Here is a 19,678-nt window from a genome sequence, read left to right as displayed (position 1 = left end):
CAAGAAGTAGCAAAGTTGCACGATTGAGTCATATTGGGTGGGAGATATTTTCTTCCGAGAGGGGATTAAAAGTTGTTTTTCAGAGTAAGACGACGGTGTTCTTTAAATTTCTGGGCCGAGCTAAGTGAATCCAGATAAATAACGGCTTCGCCGAAGAAAAGGGTATCACTAACAGCACAGGCTGATGTTTGCGGTTTCAAGCATCTGACATTGGAAAGCGGTATCTCGGCATCCTTTAACAAGCTCAAACCACTAAACCCCAACCAGAGGAGCTTTGAGAAATGAAAGCAAGACGTGCTTCAAACAGATACGCGTCTTTATGAGGAGGGTATTCTCTTCAAATGAGCAACATATGTCAAGTTGTCGTGTCAATAGCAACAGTTACTAATGACAATTCTGAAGCTTGGATGTGATGTTGGAAGGCAATGAGCCCCTGTGCATTCTGGGAATTGTGGGGCCCTTTTTCACATTCCCTGTTACTCAATCCATAATGGGAATAAACAGGCAAACGACCGTCGTCATCATCTTCACCGTAAGGCAACAGCTAATTATAAAATACTTGGCAGCGCAGCTAATAGTAGCATGACAACACCGGCATTTATCAAGGCCTTACGACAGCATTTAAAGTGTAACTAATACTAATGGCCAAGGTTAAGATTTCATAAAATCTCAGAAGAGTTCATGGATTACCATAAATGCCAGACGGGCCTGCGGGGAAAAAGACACGCTTGTTTGTGTTGCTGAGGGCTATGCAGCCATCGCATTTAACATAGGCTGTTGCCAGCTTTTTTGGGTCGGTAATGTGATGCTGTGGTGAGAGAGTGAGTGGAAAAGAAGTAAGAAGAAGTGAAAAAAAAGACAGATAATCCAAATGGAAAATTGGAGAATAGTTTTTATCCAGTGGGATGAAAACTTTCCTTAAAGGCCAGGAAGAAAAATTTTTCTACTCCATCCATTCATCCATTTTCCGATCTGCTTTATCCTCACAAGGGTGGCAGGGGGTGCTGGAGTCTATCTCAGCTGCGTTCGGGCAGTATGCAGGGGACACCCTGAACCGGTTGCCAGCCAAACGCAGGGCACACATAGACGAACAACCATCCGCGCTCACACTTGGGGACAATTTTGAATGTTCAGTCAGCCTGCCATGCATGTTTTTGGAATGTGGGAGGAAACCGGAGTACCCACGCAGGCACGGGGAGAACATGCAAACTCCACACAGGAAGGCCGAAGCCGGGATCGAACCCACGAAATCTGCACTGTGAGGTTGACGCGCTAACCAGTGTACCGCCGGGGCCGCCCACATTTCTACTCATCAGACAAAAAAAAAGTGTCTTTCGGCTTTCTACTGTTTGGTTGACTTGCTGTAATCACAGGGGGCAAGACGTCCTTGTTTTTGGGTTGCGACAGTAAAACCAACAATTACAAAAGTGACATTACAAAAGTTTATGAGGTTTTGGCAAAGCTCGAGAACATTACATTTGGCGAATATCCAATGAAAAGCGGTGATAGAGTCACTTTATTTTCACTTTCTGCTCTTATAGTCACCTTGCAAAACCGGATCAAGGAGGTGGAGCCGCACTTCACGGCTTAGAGGGGAACAATACGGCCTATAGACTATGAAAAGTCTGGAAGAAAAGTCCTTTGTAGATAAATGCGTTCAATATTACTTGCAGCATTAACAAATGTTGCTGCCTTAAAACTTAAGAGGACTTTTCAATTGTGTGGTAATGCTGTAAAGTCCAACAGCGATAGGGTGAAAATTGACAAACTGCACCGCAGTCCCTTGATTGGCCAAATTGTTTCGGTCGTTAAAATTTATTGGTGGGCTACACTTTGTTGCACCACTATAGCATCGCATGATTTACAAATCACTTGGGCAGCCAAAAGGGTGGAAACACGGCCATTAGGGACGGGGAAAAGTCAGCCGGGATAAACTCCAGCTTTGTCAATGTGACTCTGAAGAGCCTCTCGCAAGTCTCAGTCATATCAGGAAAATTTTGAGAGTAACCAGAGCCCGTCATGCTAAAAGTAAGAAAAGCAGAGCTATGCGTCCAAGAACAGCACTACGTTTGCCTACATTTTGAATTCATCAAGAAGGCATTTTTGACAAGACCCATGCAATTGTGCTACTATAAAGTACAGCATGCAAACCTGTCATATCGTATCGCATGGGGTCAAGAGTTGCTTCATACAGACACAACTCACCAAAAAGTTGGGGGATATTTGGTTTTCAAGAACCGAATATTCGCAACGTTTGGTGAGCGGCGTATATCAAACGTATCGTTTTTTTGTGCGGTCTTTCAAGTGATTAAGACACACATCCCAAAAGACGAAAGAACGCAGCGTGGTGGTTATGGGAAGCGAACAATGCACTGTGGCGTAAAATATCATTGTAAAATAAAAGATCAGAACTTACGGTCAGGATTGGGCGATTTGCGTCCAGCGTGGTTTGGTGAGGAGCATCGGAAGGTGGTGACGATGGTGTTGTGGTGAGGATTGGGATGGTGCGGGTGGTGCACCGCCGGGTGGTGGCCGTTGTTCTCCGCCGGAGCTCTGGTGATGCTGATTTCAGGTTTGCGAATGTCCCCGGGACTGGGGGGCTCCAATTTGCGGGTGTGACTTGCTTCAGGGGTGCGACTAGTCCCGTTGGTGTGACTGCTGCCTTCGTTACGGCGTGTCCCGGGGGAGTCCGTCTTGGCAAAAGTGACCTCCCTCTTGTGACTCATTTCTGGCGTCCTGGAGTGACCAAGGACCTCGGGGCGCTTCAGGGCGCTGTTGGTTGCAAAGCGTATGGATGCGGGGCTTGTGGCATCCAGCTGCTTACTGGGCGTGGAGCAGATATCGATGGACAGCTCTGAGCGGCGTGACACGGGCTCGGGTGTCTTGGAGCCTCCTCCGCCCATGATGGAGCGAGGTTGGGTGTAGTTGAGGTTGTTGTTGTTCGTAACCGAGGCGGCTGTGCCCAGGTCGCGGTAGTAGATGCTGGTGGGAGACATGGCGTTGCGGTGGGGGGAGTTGGTTGTGCGTCTCGAGCCGGGAGAAGAATGAGCTGAAGTGTCAACGTCCTCCACCTCGAAGGACCTCTTTAGAGCTGCAAATACAGGACAAAGATGACACATTACTCACATACTGTCATGCCTTGAAGTTAGAACACCCTGAATGTTCTACAATTTGGAGAAAGTGCAACATCCATTTCAAAAAATCGAGCAAATCTGAATTTAAACAAAGTGGAACGGAGTCAATGGACTTTGGTTGACCTTCCAGGTACCACTTTAGGCACAAGTTTATACAGTCTGTATTAATGGGCACAAGCACAGAAGGTCATAAAACTAACTCATTAAAAAGTTCAGATCAAGTCTAAAAACGCCCTGCAGTTTAATTGTGGGATGTCTCCCATCAGCCCCAGTACTTTGTTTCAGGAAATGTATGAGTTGTTTTGTCGTGACCTCAATGCTACATCTACTGTAACACATTAAAATATGGAGTTTTATGCAAGGGCATTTCAGACATTTTGTGTTTGCATACAAGAGTTGCTCACTTGCCCAGAATTTATGAGCGCGCATCCTTCCTCGAGGTTAGTCGTGACAGGAGCAAATACATGCACTGTACAAGATGATGATAGCGAGGGATGGGACTCCCCCTTGGGTTGAGTACGCGAGCAGAGAATGAATGACGTGCCATGCCAGTGCCCAGGAGCTGCCGACATAATGACGCACAAGCTAAGTCGTCTCCCTTAAAAGCAGCAGCTTCCATCCAAAATGTTGTTATTTTATCAGTTTGCGGCCTCTGGTGATTCCGTGCATGAGTGCGTGCCTTCCTCTGAAACGACACGAACTCATGTTATGTGCGTTTCGAAAATACGAAAATGCATTTGTGTTCATTTTTAAGCCACTACACTCAAAAGGGAACGGAACTTGCACCTTCTCATATACCCTTTGCACAACGTGAACCACTAATCTATTTGATTGCTTTAAGATGCTTCAATCCAACTCGGTGGACATTTGATACAATTCATCCTTTGACAAAAACAAGGACACTTCCGCCAAATGAATAACAGATGTATTGTATCGAGTAATGTATTTGTGATATGACAGCTAAAATAAGAAAATCATATCATGAAATAAACACGATGATCAATTGGAAACATTTGTAATCGTGTTGCACAGAACCCTCGCAAAAAAAAAGTGCTTTGAAGCATCAACCCTCGCGTTAAAATGTTAACACGGTCGTCACATCTGAGTTTAAAAAAATATCTTCAATCAACATCAACATTTTACAAGAGGAACACAACATGCGTTAGCATAAATGTTATGCTAAATTTCTAGTAACGTACATCTGAATGGAAACAAATGGATTCCACTAGTATATAGCTAACCTGAAATGGCATTTGGGTGTGACATTGTCTTACTAAATATCACCATCTAGTCAACTGTAACACCAACTTTAACAATACAACATGCCAACACATTTGTAACCTAAATTTGAATGAAAACCAATTGGATGTATCGTCACACCACAAACGGCAAATGACATTTGGTGTTAGAACATTGTGTCTTGAAGTAATTGTCAAATTTTTATACGTTACGTCCATGAGAATGCTAAACAGTTAGCAATGTTGATACCAACGCTAACGCTGAACAAGGGAACTAAATGTCTGGTCTTATTACAATAAAAATATGCATTATTATAGCCTTAAGATAAGTGGAGCTTTCACAAAACATTGTAGTGTTAGCGAAAAGCAAAAACCACTCCCTCTCTTTCTCCCATTTGCTTGATGAACTAGTCATTAAAGTAATTCAGAGGAACACAGTTTGTCATTCACTCCAACATCATAAAACAGCTTTTAACGCCTTCAAGTGAATATTTATTCAAAAGAACTGTGCTAATTCATTTGCCCATGCCCTCCACACCCCGGCTTTCCTTTTATTTTCCAAATGTTGAAAGGAATGCCATCCAAGGTTGTGGCTCTTTTGAATCCAGCCAAAGTATGTTAGTCTGCCAATATTAATCTGCAGATTACACAAGCAGAAGGAAGGTTTAACACACTTTCACAGCAACAATTTAAGATCACTTGAAAGCCTTTCGACACTTTTTTTTAACTTCATCTATTGCCGTTGCACTGATAGAAGGGGTAGAAGGTTTGTATGTATTTTCACATGGTTTGTCATGGAAAAGCAGCTGAACCTGTTCCAATGACTATTTGTGTTCTTGGTTACTTTGTGATTATACGGCCTCAGGCACGAGAATAAAGCATACGACTTGAGTGCTTGAGTTTGTATTTAGAGAGTGTGCAGTGAAGTGCACATGATTCAAAAGCAGAAGTGAACTAGAAGCTGTGCACGCTTTCATGTTTGAGAATGTAGAGGAATGGGAAAAAAAAAGAACACAGGGAATGTCCAAGGCGATCATTCAATTCTGGCAGTATGTTTTCCCCAAGGGTTTTTCAATGCGGTCAACTAGATAAACATGGAAATAGGTTTCCAATCATGCAAGCATGAATATTACAAGTACACAAGTGTGGAAATGACAGATCAGATGAAGGAGTATTGTTCCCACTAAAATGGCATTCCAAGACTATGAGCTGGAATGGAGTAGTCCGGTCCATGGAGGAAGCTCATTCACAACACTGTGTTGGACTACCTATCATGAATTGACAGTGCCTCAAATCGGGGAAGAAGGCAGCACACACAATAACGCTAAGGTTAAGCGGTAGTTCAAAAATAAAGATGGAGGCAGCTGTACTTTCACTTTACTTCACAATTATTTGTCATAATACAGCCCAGGTGTGAGGATAGAGCACCTATTTATTATCAGTGTCATTGTGTCCTCTCTGGTATGTCTCGACTGGCGAACACAAGCATGCGGTATCATCTCAGCCACGGTCCATTCCATTCTGTTATGGGGAGCCAGAGCCTATCCCAGCTGACATTTGCCAAAAGGTAGTTCTTTGGCGTGGCCTACCGTCGGCCACTAGTTTTTTTTTTCTCTTTGCAATAAGATGTTCTCTGTGCCCCAACTAGCCTAAACAATGGGGCTGTCATTTGCTCAAGTGCGCTCGGGCTTGCACTGTAAATGTCACGGCTCATCAGTTTTCTTGGTTTGATCACGTGGGTACAAAAGTTTCCTCCCGCATAGCGAAGACTTGAAAGTGTCAATAGGTGAGACTATGAGTGTGAATGCTTGTTTGTCTTTATTTGCCCTGTGACTGATTGGTGACCTGTCCAGGGTGTGCCCTGTCTCTTACTCAAAGTCAACCAAGTCATCCAAGACTTGATAAGCACTAAAGAAAAAGATTGTTCTTTCTATTGTGACAACCAAAATGAAACGTTGAAAAAAAAAATCCAGGAAGCATGACTGTGTAAATTTTGTCCGAGAGGGATGCTTTTTTTGTAGTCATGGAAAGCTCTCAAAAAGCCAGATTATTATTTGGCCTAAAAATCCCAACGTAGAAAGAACGTAGAAGTTGGAAATTAGGGTGAATAATGAATGATGATTTTGATCAACATCCCCCCATGAAATTCTAGACAACAATCACACCCTTCCTGCTGCCTTAAAGGAAGTTTATGTACAAAAGAATGGGCAGATGAATGGTCCATGTGGTGAAAACCAGCAAAAACAAACTGTAGTTGGCAATCCAAGGGCAGGCTATCGAAAGTATTTCGCGTTGTCAGACGAAACCTTAACGCGATACCATCAAACCACACACTCCCGTGCGAACCGCTCATTGATGCAGACAAACCACACGAAAAGATTTGTCGGATTCCGTCGAACCTCAAAAAAGGAATTCTGCGCATGTTCCCGGTGAAGATGGATGACATGTGAGGTGAGTTGCGTGCAGATCGTGGGTCAAGTCCCTCCAATGTTTGCGGCTATGTTGCAGGAGCAGATGTTGAACCGGAAAGTTTGAATCACTGAGGGGCAATATCATCACTGCCGGAATTTTTACACGCAGTAACAAGGTAATCCAGCCAGCTGTTAAGTGGTGCTTGGCTACAGGCAACCACCTTTGACAGGTAATGCCTGGTTCTGCTCTACTTAATGGGCAACCTCACAGACACTTTGATTTACATCAGTTGACAGCCGAGCATGAGGACAGTGATTGAAGTCCACTTAACACCATTTCTACCTCAAGGTTTCAATATTAACACTAGGCTCTTCTATACATGTGAATTTGGTTCAGTTCTCACTCAGTGACCGTGGGAATCTGAGTTTGAAAAGCTGTCTGTCTGTTTCTATATGTGACCTGTGAGTGACTGGCGTCCGTCTTTCTGCAACCGTGAACAGGATGAGCATTGAGCAGTTTAGAATAGAATATGGATGAATGAAGGGATATACTGCACTCCCTCCGGAGATGTTTGTTTACTCAACTGCAGATCGATTGCAAAATCACTGATCCCCAAATAATGATACGAAAATAAGAATTGCTGTATTGCAAATCGTAAAAAACAAAACAAGGCAGCACAGGGTGGACAATTTTCAGAGTAGGAACCTCATTTGAAGTAAAGACGGGCATCAAAATGGAAAAGCACAACATTGTCGGAGCAGATTGATACACAACTGGGATGTAACCTCATCTTCAGTACCGGCCGGCTCAGGGAGCGTGCTTGGAACATTAGAGTGACAGCCGGTTAGTCTCTACACATTGACTCAATAGGGAGATTGGATTGTAGTTTTGGTTTGCTATCACAGTGAGAAATTAACCGAAGCAGTTAAGCGACTTTATGAGGTTTGTCCAATCACCTTGCAAGTTTATATTTGGCCGTTTTATTACTTTTACAAAATCATTTTGTAAAACAGTTCATCCAAGTGTTCACAACAAAATGTGTGCGTGTTTTTGTTTCTATCCCTTGTGCTCCAATGTTTTTTTTTGTTTGTTTGTTTGTTTGTTTTTTAAGCACGGCACATTTCCACTGATAAACTGTCAAAATAACTATGCAAGTCTAAAAGTGAGCCCTTCCATTGATGAAAACATGAATGAGTGACTGTGAGGGTTGAGACCAGCTGGAGGAAGCAAGCATGGCCGGAGGAGGAAAAGGAAAACAGCAGAAGAGGGAGAAAGGAAAAAAAAAAACAATGGCAGAAGGAAACCATGTCGGTTCCACAAACAAAGGAGACATATGTTGTGACTATTTGTACACGTCTTTGTTTTTTCTTGTTCTTAATGCTTCAGAAGTTATATTTGGCGGCTCGTTCTTCTCTTGGATGTTAAACTGAGCCATTACTTTGTACATGTTGTATTATTTCCGCTTACTTACTTGCACTGACAGACTTATTGTGGGTGCTTCTTTTATCAAAGGTTGACCTCCTCATTAGGAGCCAAACGTGACAACAATGGATGCAGTTGTAAACTGTCTCAGTCTTGACTGCAGCCAGATTTGTTAAAGGTAAGCGAACCACACCCTGAGGCACACCACATATGAGGGGATAAAAGTGTACTGTTATTATCTGGCTTAAGGTGAAAATACTGCCATGAGAAAGTATTCAGTTCAACATGTACCAAATTTTTCAAGACATTGGAGCATCAATAAAGAAATGATCAGGAAAACACCACATTAAAACTGTCTAGCAGTAAAATAAAAAAAAACAATCAAGAAAATGTTTGGTTCATATAAAAAATTAAATTTCTTATAAAAAATTAAATATATTAAATTAAATTTCGATACAGTCTAAAAGGATTCCTGTGGACAATGGAACTTCTAGGACCAATACATTCTTGGGCACTGGTTGATTTTGAAAGGACTTTTTCATAGGGAGGAATATGACTTCCAGAGTCAAACTTTCATACAACATTTAGTGACTGTCCATGTGATATTTTAACTTTCTTACTGATTATACATGTGTCAAAATGCTGATTCCTTAAGTACAGTGTGTTTTTGCGCAATACAGTGCCACCTCTATCAATCTCATGTAGCTTCGGAAGAAAAAATAGTTTTTCTAATTGTAAATTCAAAATCTGAACAAAATATGAATCGAAGTTCCAGTCAATAAGATTGGAGTTAATTTGAGAAAAGTTGCGGCCATAAACAATCAAGCAATGCTCGCCCAATTCTTGCAAAATATGTTAATAGTACATGCTTAACAAAATACAAGAAGGAACTTCTCATTGTTAATCTCGACAGACAAAATCTTGAAAACTTTAAAATCTCTCTTTTAATGGAGATATGGTATTTTTAATGGGATAAAAGAATTAGAAGCCCTCTTATAATTTTAGGACCAGATTGCTGGCATCAGAAACCGCCGGTCACAATTTGGCAAATTTCAATTTTTTATTCACAAAAGGATTGGTGTTATTTTTACAAATTATTTAATGATTTTCCATTTTGAAAATAGCTTACCATCTATGACGATGCAAGGTCAATGGTTCAACAAACATGCTGTTTTTGGGGTCTGACGAAAAATTAATATTGGGTGGAATCCTTGTTACCTCCACAACGCAAACGGTATGATGCACATTCATCGAAACCGCAATACATTTCAGGGTATTCTCTTTAGTGTTATGACATGATAGTGTTAAGACCGTTTGTACCTCGTCACATACACACAAATCATTTTCATATCATGTCAATTACGAAAGAACACAGACCTTCAAAATCTGAAATGATTCCCTCCAAGTGTGGATTGACTCCAGAATCCGACATATTTGTAGTGGTGGTTGCGAGTATCCGAATGGTAGCAGTTGGTGTCACACGCCCACAACTCTCTTTAACTTTGTGGGACTGGCCACAAAGTTGTGCAATAAAACTACTTGCAAATTTGGGAGATTGAACGTGCATGCCTCCTCCTCCTTCTTTCTTCTCCCCTCCCTATAGAAGACATACTCCCCTCTATTCCCTTCATGTCCTGTGGGTGTGGGTGTTTTCCTTAGTGTCCCCCCCCCCAACCCCACAACTACACACACACACACACACACACACACGCACACACACGCACGCACACACACACACACACACACACACACACACACACACACAGACAAACATGCGCGTGCAAGTACAGCAGGATCTACACTGCAGGTGACCAATTATGATTTTATGTGATATTATGTGTATATCCACAAGGGGATATCTTGCAGTTGGACTGCACTTTCCGTACACCGGTGTCATGCATGAACTAGCAAGTCTATTTCTGCCTCCGCAATGTCAAGCATGGCATACTGCCCCCCAACCGCCGTGATTTTGATACAAATGAGGTATGACGATTGGCCGGGACTCGGCTACTTTCCATCCGACATCGGCCCGCAAAGATGCATACACCCCAGTACACCCAAATCTATCTGAAAGCTAGAAAATTACCAAAAGAAAGTAAACGTCACTCATGCGTACAAGTTAGACTGCGCTTTGTGCTAGACTTGCACTAAGCACCAAAAAAGGGCCCTGTAAATCATGGGACTGACTCACTGCACCATTAAGGACATTCAATCGGGTACTGTAGTGTAAATTAAGTCTTATACAACTATAAACAGCCAAGATCTCCTCTCTTACAGATAAGCCCTTCAAGTAACTGAAATGTATAGTTCAATGTAGACTGTCATGTTTGGGCAAGCGTCCCCCTTAAGCCAGCTGGCATGTTAATTAAAGTGCGCTCAATTCAGCAGTCGCCACTTTCTTGTGTGTGACAGAAAAAAAATACAGAGTTAGCTTCCTGGGGAAAGCTGACATTAGGAAACCAGGACGGCGCCTCGGGGCAATCAGTGAGATTCCAGCACCTAACCCACCTTCTGGAACAGCGTGTTATCAGAGGAAATGAAAATGGTGGGCTTGAGGGCCACATCCCAACAGGTCAGGCTCATATAAGGTTGAAAATTGGAGTTGTGGAAGTGAAATAGAATTTTACTGGAGAAGCCTTAAACACCGCCATTTTTGACGTGATGATGATAAAATGATTTAAATGACATTTTATGAACGTTCTCTCATTTCGAATTTGGGAAGAATCGTAAGAATTGTTGGCTGTCTTGATTTTGATGTCAATGAGGGATGTCGCTAGGATTGGCTGGGAAAAGATTACTTGCATCCCACAACGGCGCATAAAGGCGCAAATTCCCCCTAATACTCAATTCTACCTGTGCGAAGCTAAATAAAAAAGATCAAAATAGAAAACTCCACCCATGCGCACAGTTAGAGGGCGCTTTGCGCTAAACTTGCGCTCGGCATGAAAATAAGACCCGGATGTTGTGGCTAACTCCACTCAAGTATGGCTAGGCGATTTTCTTAAACTCTTTAGCCACATTAGGGAAGACGATTCATGACCCAGTGCCAACCGTGATTTTATTGCGTGTCAAAATTAGCTCAACACAACACTCAGCTTTGAATATTTTCGTTTGTATTGACGCTATGCTAACACAACCAGTGTCCCGGCTGCTCCACCAACAGACCATTGAAGTTGATGTTCTGGTTGCCTTTGCAAAGACGGAAATTCTCTCACCCTAACGACAAGCCAGTAAAGCATCAAGACAATTCACACATGCAATGGATCTGCGACCTTAAGGTACATTTACACCTTTGCTGTGTTGAGAAATCAACAGCAACCTTGTATTTGACACCTTCCGCTGCTCTATGGTTGTTATTCGGGGGGGGGGGGGGGATAAGAAAAAAAAGCTATTGATTGAACACGAGTATTGTACTTACATATAAAATCATAAAAGGGAAGTCAACTCTCAAAGGAAATCAACAACCCCCAGCACAGGAAGCAGGCCTCTCCACTCCCAGACTGCTATATCTAATCATCATTGATTAGAAATCACAACAGTGTTTCTGTGGCAAACATGCAAGCAGTCACAGCTGGTGCTTGTAACAGCGCGCAAGAACCTATTTGAGCCAATAGCGTCATTCTAGTGGACTCCAATAACACACCAAAGCCGGCCGGTCAATGGCAACACAGTGAAACATTGTGCGTTTACGGCGCAGTCGCTGCTGAGGTGTCACGGGGTGAGTAACAGAAAGAGACGCAGGGTAGGAGAGGACTATTTTAGATGATCCGGAGGGAAGTTAACCACGGGAGAACATCTGTCCATGAAAATTCTTGACATTTTGCTCTTTTTTTCTTTTTTTTTTAAATTGGGGTGCACGTAACACACATCACAGATCCTGCAGCTGCGCATGCACATTTATAACTTTGAGCCGCTTGTACTACACGTGCTAGTGAAAAAACATAGTAGACAACATAGTGTACGTAAATATAAGTCTATAAATACACACTGTATTTCGATGTGTCAATGTGTGTGGTCCATCAGCAGCAATGCCAACTCAAAGTGAGTCGTGTTGTAAAAGCTGCACCGCAAAGTTTTGGAGTAGACTATTAACCCCCCCACCCGGGTCCCAAAAGAAAAGACAGTGTGAGAAATACACACTTTAGCACAGCCAGTGTGTTTGTGTAAACATGGGCACACAGTAGTGGCTGCAAGGCGGTGCTGAGCGACAGAATGAGGAACGATTCCAAAACATCTGGGAAAGCACGTGTGCATGCGCATGCTGCCGTCGTGTTCAAGTGCCTGATGAGAGAATCGGCCAAACCAAAACGACTTGGCATCATTTGTCCGTGCGAAGGAATGACACCAGAGTTGGACTTGAAGTTTTGCGAAGAAATGGTGGGTTGAATTTACTCCGTTTCGTTTTGTCAAGTGGTTGCACAAAAGATAATCTTGCGGCTCCAGATCATTTTTAAATGAATGTATAGTGTACTTGCAAAAATATAGATCAGTATCCAAGATGATATGATTTCGTGCAACGATTGAGTAAATTCAACAAAATCTTGTATCGGTGTATGAACCAGCATATTGTATATTTTCAAGGGTCACAGTTGCCTTTTAATACAAAAAATAAAATCGAAAGGTTTATCATGACATTATCTTCAAATGTATTCGGTATATTAGCATGTTTCAAATCGATTCAATTCAAAGGAGTTGCGGATGAATTTGAATTGGCGTTTCGTGCATCAACTTAAATACGCACTCCGACACAAACGATATGGAAGGAAATTTTTCACGGATTGGCTGCAATTGTGTTTTTCGACCTTATTTTCTTCTCCCACCTTTAAGTACCACCGTGGTCAGCTTAAATCACGACGCTGAATAACGTCACCTGTCACGCGCACGAGTTTCTTGAAGGCCTCACGACTCACAATGCTTCAGTAATGAGCTCCGAAATAAATGAATATGACGGAGCGAGAGGGCGGAAAGCACAACGGTGAGGCGTTCACTCGAAAAGGATATCCTCTACACCTCTTTTATGGAACACGCTGAACTTCCTTGATTTCCTTCACACTGGGATTGTGACTGTTTATGAGAGGCTTATATGGACCGTGCCACCATATTAGCTCATTCAGTACCAGCCAATTCTGGACCAAGTCTGAAAAGACGTTTAAAAACGTCTTTGGGAGTGAATGAGTTAAAAGCAACGACCGTCCTTCTCATGCAATATAGCTCTACACATATCTGGTCTCATGAGTAACCATCCATTCATCTGTGAATTAGCCGTTTTGAAAATACATTTCAGACTATAATGGTTATCTAGAGTCACCATAAAGTGAATATTTTGCAAGTGTTTTTACAAAGCCTCTGAAACTGCAGGGGCATTGTCATGACAACAGGTACAAACAGTGGAGTAGCCAGAGCAGCACAAAGGTTGAGATTTCAGGAAGGAGCCCAGCCCGAGTGAAACGTATCATAGGAAGTAACGCCTGGACAGAAATGTACCCCCCCCCCCAAAAAAAGGCAAAATATGAATCACCCACAAGGAACATTTCAGAGCAATAAATGACGGTGAATACTACAACACTGACACCATGTGGATAGTTTGCACACACATTGCATACTGTACATGAGTTCTTGTCTGGGCCAGTGAGTTGGAACGTTCTCATGGATTTAAAAAGCAATTCGCGCGGCGTCACTCATTTTGACGCCCAGATTTAATCAGGCTTCAATAGATTCGCTCTCACTGAAGTCGAGCCGCCGTCCCATTGAAGTGAACGAGCACAACAAATTCAGTAGTTAACAGTTTGATGGATCCTCAATCAAATCAGCTGACATCGACCCCTCCATCCAGCCTCTTTTGCATCTTAAAATAAACCATCTGCATCTGTCACAATTAAGCTCCTATGGAGGCACGCGGACTTAACGCTGTTCATATATTGACAAGCACAGAGGCCACTACTCCGCACAAGAAGACTAAAAGCGGGCTTGTGACAGCCCATCACTGGATATTTACTTAGTGCTGCTTCACATAAGCTAGTTATTCAGAGACAGTGTGCATGCGCTTCTTCAGATCTGAGAGGGGAAACTTCAGCAAAAAAAAAAGATCAGGCCAATCAAAAGCAAATTAGGACGACTGACAGAGTTGCCTCCTGTCATGCAAACAGTAAAGAAATGGACTGCACTTACTGGCTATTCTGGCTCGCTCCATAATTCCACCTCAAACAACCACTTTTTGTCACTAACTCTCCCTCCTTCCCTCTCTCCTTCTTCTTGAACAACTTCCCCTTTTCATGCCCCGACCGACTGACTCCTGACGCCCCGTCACCGTGTCCCCCTTGCGCTCAACCCTCCCCTCTCTCCTCCCTCCCTCCCTCCCGCCCTCCCTCCTTCGCTTTGACTTCCTCCAACTTTTAATGTCTTCAGTCTGTCAGGGTAACAACTGATGTCGGCGGCGGGCCATGTGCGATTCACATGGAGTCCCTTTGTTGCTTTCTTTTTCCTGTATGCTAAACACCAAAATGGCGTCCGGCTTACCTTGAAGAAAATCCAAACTGGGATTTATTATCCTCATGTATGGGTGTCACTGGGTTATGGGGAGTTGTTGATTGACAACAGTGGCTGTTTATACAGAACTAGAAATTAACGGTCTGTACAGTGAGCAAGTGGTCGGAACGACAGGCTCACACTTAGGAGGTTCAAGGTTTGAATCTTGGCTCGGGCCTTCCTATGTGAAGTTTGCATACTTCCAACACCACAAAGAGAAGTGATAGTCCACCAGCTAGTGAGCTAGCTGGTTTATGGTTGGGCTTGAATGCAGCATCATCTCCTCATTGGCGAATTTACACCAAGCTGCTCTGTAAAGCGCAGCATGCAGACATAGTTAAGCCGCTAGCTAACTCTCTGCAGTGGTAGAAATGGACTGGGGAAAAAAAATAAAATAACAGTGCTTTGCTCAATTTCATTTCGTCAAGGGGTTGCGCGAAATAAAATCGCCAAGGTCCAAATCAAGGTTATTTTAGTAACCGAAAACTAATTGAAACTAAAATTGAAAAAAAAAAATTTCAATAATGACATTTAATAAAAATGAAAAACCGTAACTACATTTCACATTGATAAAAGTAACTATATAGCAAAAATGTGTTTGTTTTCATTTTGGGCAATTAATTTAATGCATGAGCCTTTGGGGTTGCGTTAAAATGTATTTATTTTGATATTACCGCACGGAAGAAGAGAAAATAAAAAGTTATAGTGGGAGTGTCGTCTTCTTAAAGTGTGTCGCATAAAAACAACATCATCGAACAGCAGGCAACGAAAATAAATAGCCACCGGATGACGGGCTTGCATGTGGTTTTGGCTCGAACGGCGCCCCTGCTTTTGTCATTTAACTCAGCCCACAATGCAACGCTAAGGAAACAGTGCTTTCCTTTTTTTTGGTTCAAATATGAAGAGAAATTGAATTGAGTCAATACTCTGTTCACATGAAAAAGCAACATTTTTATTACTGTCTTTTGTTGGATCCCATGCAGCAGATGTTGCCCATATTGCAAAATGACCACTCGGGAGACTCTTTATGTACACACAGCAAATTAAAAAGTGACTACATCCGCACTTTTTAAACTTTGGCCTCGCACGGAGAGTCAAAAACAAAGTCCAAATTTGCAGCGTTGTCTGAGTATATCTGCAGTGAACATTAGTGCAGAGATCACGCTTAGAATCGCTCTCTGACCCGCAACGACCAGTTGGAAGGCGTCAAGGGCCAATCGGGCAGCCTCGTTCTCAGTCGGAAACACAGGCTATCGAAGAAAAAGACACAGGAGCCTGCTTCCTCTTTCTTTCAGGGAACATGAATGTCAACATGTGTTTTCAACTGCACAACTCTCCCTCCTAACAAGTGAGTTTAAGAGTGAATCTCCCAAAGTTAAATGGCATGAAGACAAATGGAGAAGATCAAGAGCGATTTCAACCTTCAAACAAACCTACTCCCACCCTCTTAAATCCTGCTGCTCGTTCAGACATCAGCTCAGCGATGTGAGACAGAGCAAAGGAAGAAGATTAAGTTGTTTTTTTTTTTTTTTAAAGCATGAGCATGCGTGTGCATGCGTGTCTTGTCAACCCGGATGATGAGAGCGGAGACAGCCGTTCAATGGTCTTTTGCAGATACTGTCGTTTGAGTGTCATTGCATACAATGACAACAAAACCATTGTTCAATTTCTGCACGTGTGTCTGTTTGTGACATGACTGAAAGTTGGCATTGTCTTGGGCAAGGACATGCAAGTGTGGCTAATCAGTCTATTCGGTGATGATGTGATCATGGTTGAACTTGAACAAAGAGAGATAGAGAGGATTTGTCCATCAATGCTCATCTGTGTATTCATGTAATTCAATAAAAGGGTCTATTAAAAAATGGGCAAAGAATGTGTTATTAAGACACATTAATTCTTTTTGAATAAATGAATAAATAAATCGAAGTAAACAGACATTTTTCCGAGATTCCCATCCTCCAGAAAACTTTTGGATTGTATGAACTTTATTGTTCAATTTATTCAATTATTTGTTTTTTTTTGTTTTTTTGCTCTTGTGGGTCTTTAAATGGCCACTAGGAGCCATCTGGTTGAACGCTTGGTAACTTTCTGCCTTTACTGTCCAAAGTCTAATAATTCTGAGCATTTTAAAAAGGGAGTTTGCAGTATGAAAACCCCCCAAAAAACACATTTTGACTTTTTGTTCCAACTGCCAGTATGAGACAGAAGTGCATAGGAAAATAATAGCCCTCTTTGCTCCCATCTGGTGTCTTGAAGTTGATTTGCAAGAACCCACCATGTTTGAGGAAAAAAAAAACACCAATCAGCGACAGAAGGCGTGACAGTTGATGTGTCAATCATTCATCGCACACTCGGGGGCACCATTACCGCAGGCACGCCATCGCGGCCTCGCACGAACCTGTTACCTTGGACTTCAGAAGCTTTTGCTACAACTATGGTGGGCTATCCACCGTCATAAAAGCTTACAAAAAAGGCCCATGCCTCATTTGCCAACAACTGGGCATCAGACTAGCAAACTAGCATGAGAAGATTAACATAATTAACAGGAAGTTGTATTAGCTCTGTTTTTTGTTTTTGATTGATTGTGCATTCCAAAAAAAATCTCACTTCACACCATCAACATTTAATGACGCTTCATGACATTGAAGTCATGCTACCAATGTAGCAGCTAGAGCTAACGTCAACTTTTTGACGGTGTTAATGCTAGCTAAGTATTGCTAGCACAGCTGCTGTAGTTTGTCAAAGCTGGTCATGTGTTCTTCGTGACTATTTATCATTACTATGCCCTTGCACAATTGCATGACATGATGAAAGGTCCTGTTTCCGAATTCTACTCGCTTATCACACATAAGCGAGGGCCGTAACTTTGGTTAGACTCTGTAAAGTGAGTGAGGATAAATTTCAAATCCTGCTAACATTTTTTAACGCTGCAATCATCCCACTTCAAGAAACAATGAAATAAGGTTGCTCGCCCTTGCAAACGACATATTTTTTTTTTACTCCCTCACACATACCTTTCATCACCTGTACACTTCCATCATCGCCGCCAGATAAAAGCCGACCCTCCCACTTGAGACCCGCACGGAGGAATGGAATGGCTACGGACTCTGGAATGAACACCCACTGACACTCACATATACTGTATGTTCAACTCACATGACTTGACAAGTTATGTTTCATGGATGACAGCGCACCTTCTGAACACACACACACACACACACACTATTATGAATGCGCTTTGCAGCACATACGCTAAAGATGTAAGCCTATATTTGCAGTCACTGAGGCAGATGGTCATGAGGCACAGACAGTCACGTGCGCTTGTTCAATCATGCAAACACACACATAGACCCCAGTCCACCCCTTCCCCCTAAAAAGGGTCTACGTCCCACACACTGACTAAAAGTGGATGGTGGGCCGCGGGCTGCACATTCATGTAAGCCGTCACTTCAGAGCACAACCTACAGCCCAACGCGTGACTCCAACGTGCTATATTTAGTTATGTAAGAGTGGAGCATAATAATAAAAAAAAAAGTCACCAGCACGCCAGCACACACTTAAGGGATGCCTGCCAGCGACTGATGTACAATGAAGAGTGGGAAGAGGGTAAGAGATTAGGCGGAGAGGCAGCCAGGCAAAGCGAGTATGGGAAGTCTTGAAGGACCTTTGTGGAGGGTTGACAAAGTATTTGATCCTCGTGACATGGCGGCGGGGGTAAGATGTGTAAAAAAAAGGATCTATACAATCATAGAGGACTGTGTGCCAATCATCCATCCATTTTCTGTCGCACTTACACTCCAATGCATTTCAATGGCCGTCAAGTACCTGCAGATTTTGGCTATTCGCTGGCCGGCCCAGTCCTGTCGCCCGCAAACAGCGGGGTGTCGACTGAATTTTCATCCGATACCTGCTATATTTTCTTACTCTCTGACTTGCGTAGACATATAAAGACGGTGTTGCCTTGTTGGTTGAAATTGAAATTTCACTGCTCCACCTAGCGTTATAGTCCGGCGATGGCCGCTAGTTGGAAGTAAATTGACTGATGGAAGACGAGGAGCCATAAACTCTCTGCAAGGAAGCAACTTGGTTTGTCATAGCAATTCTATTGATACTTTTGCAAAAGCTCAGGACATCCGTCATTGACTGCAGTAGACTTAGTGATAGTCTGTGCCGTGTTCCAATTTAAGCATACATTTGGTTTATGACGTTTCCAGAGGAAGTGATAAAATGTCTCCTTGCCGTGGCCGACATTTATTGCTTAAAAGAGGCTTTTTACTGTTGAGAAAAGCTACATACCGGTACTCCAAATCAAATCTTGGTGGAGGTCCATTAATATGCTGATCCGAATTTGGATATTTCGGCCTTGAATTGAGAGACACTTTTAGTTCTGTGTCAGTTTTATACCCATCACCACAAGATTTTTTTAAAATGACTATGCACTTGAATACAAATCCCAGCCTCACTGAACAGTTAAAAACTTGACCAAAAGGAACAGTTTCAATTGCTGTGTCATTTCGTTTGTTAGCAAGCAAGATAAGATGAAATGTTTTCGACCTCGACGGACAATGCATGTTTCTGCTACAGGCCGTTTGATCAGAACAGCCTTAAGCCTGGGTCATATTTGGCCCCTATAAATTCTGGTACTCAAATGCTACCCTTAAATCCCAAAGGGTCAAATTTGGCCCTAATCCTAAATTAGGATTAAAGCATTGAATATTTGAAAAAACATATATTTTGGTGTTCAGTGAACATATAGCAGTCATTTAATGTATAATTCATCATTTTCCAAAAAAGAAAAGGGTTCTTGGGTTCTCCAGGGTTAAGAACCAGACTTTTCTGGGATCTGATGAGGAATAAAACAGTAGTGTGAGTAGTGCGATGCGGTGCAGCCAGCCACTGTCGGATGACCTCACCAGAGCGCTACGCGGCACTCATCCCCCCCCCCCC

General features: G+C 42.6%; 1 protein-coding gene across 3 annotated transcripts in view; it reads right to left on the bottom strand.

Annotated features, from left to right (window-relative positions):
• septin9b (septin 9b) overlaps positions 1 to 19,678 on the bottom strand; it is a 70,889-nt gene that overhangs the window by 39,320 nt on the left and 11,891 nt on the right. The window contains exons 1-2 of one of the 3 annotated variants that reach the window (XM_052084087.1): positions 14,375 to 14,523; positions 2,417 to 3,091 (exon numbers count right to left, since the gene is read on the bottom strand). In XM_052084087.1, the coding sequence (XP_051940047.1) occupies positions 2,417 to 3,091; positions 14,375 to 14,396 (697 nt within the window). In that variant the 5' untranslated portion in view covers positions 14,397 to 14,523. Of the gene's footprint in view, positions 1 to 2,416; positions 3,092 to 9,583; positions 9,797 to 14,374; positions 14,524 to 19,678 lie in introns of those variants that run through there. The other 2 variants (XM_052084086.1, XM_052084088.1) reach the window with 2 other exon arrangements.

The sequence above is a fragment of the Hippocampus zosterae genome, chromosome 13 (assembly GCF_025434085.1).
Source record: "Hippocampus zosterae strain Florida chromosome 13, ASM2543408v3, whole genome shotgun sequence".
NCBI lineage: Eukaryota > Metazoa > Chordata > Actinopteri > Syngnathiformes > Syngnathidae > Hippocampus > Hippocampus zosterae.
The sequence above is the reverse complement of the archived record's forward strand: the minus strand, read 5'-3'. Positions and strand labels throughout refer to the sequence as shown.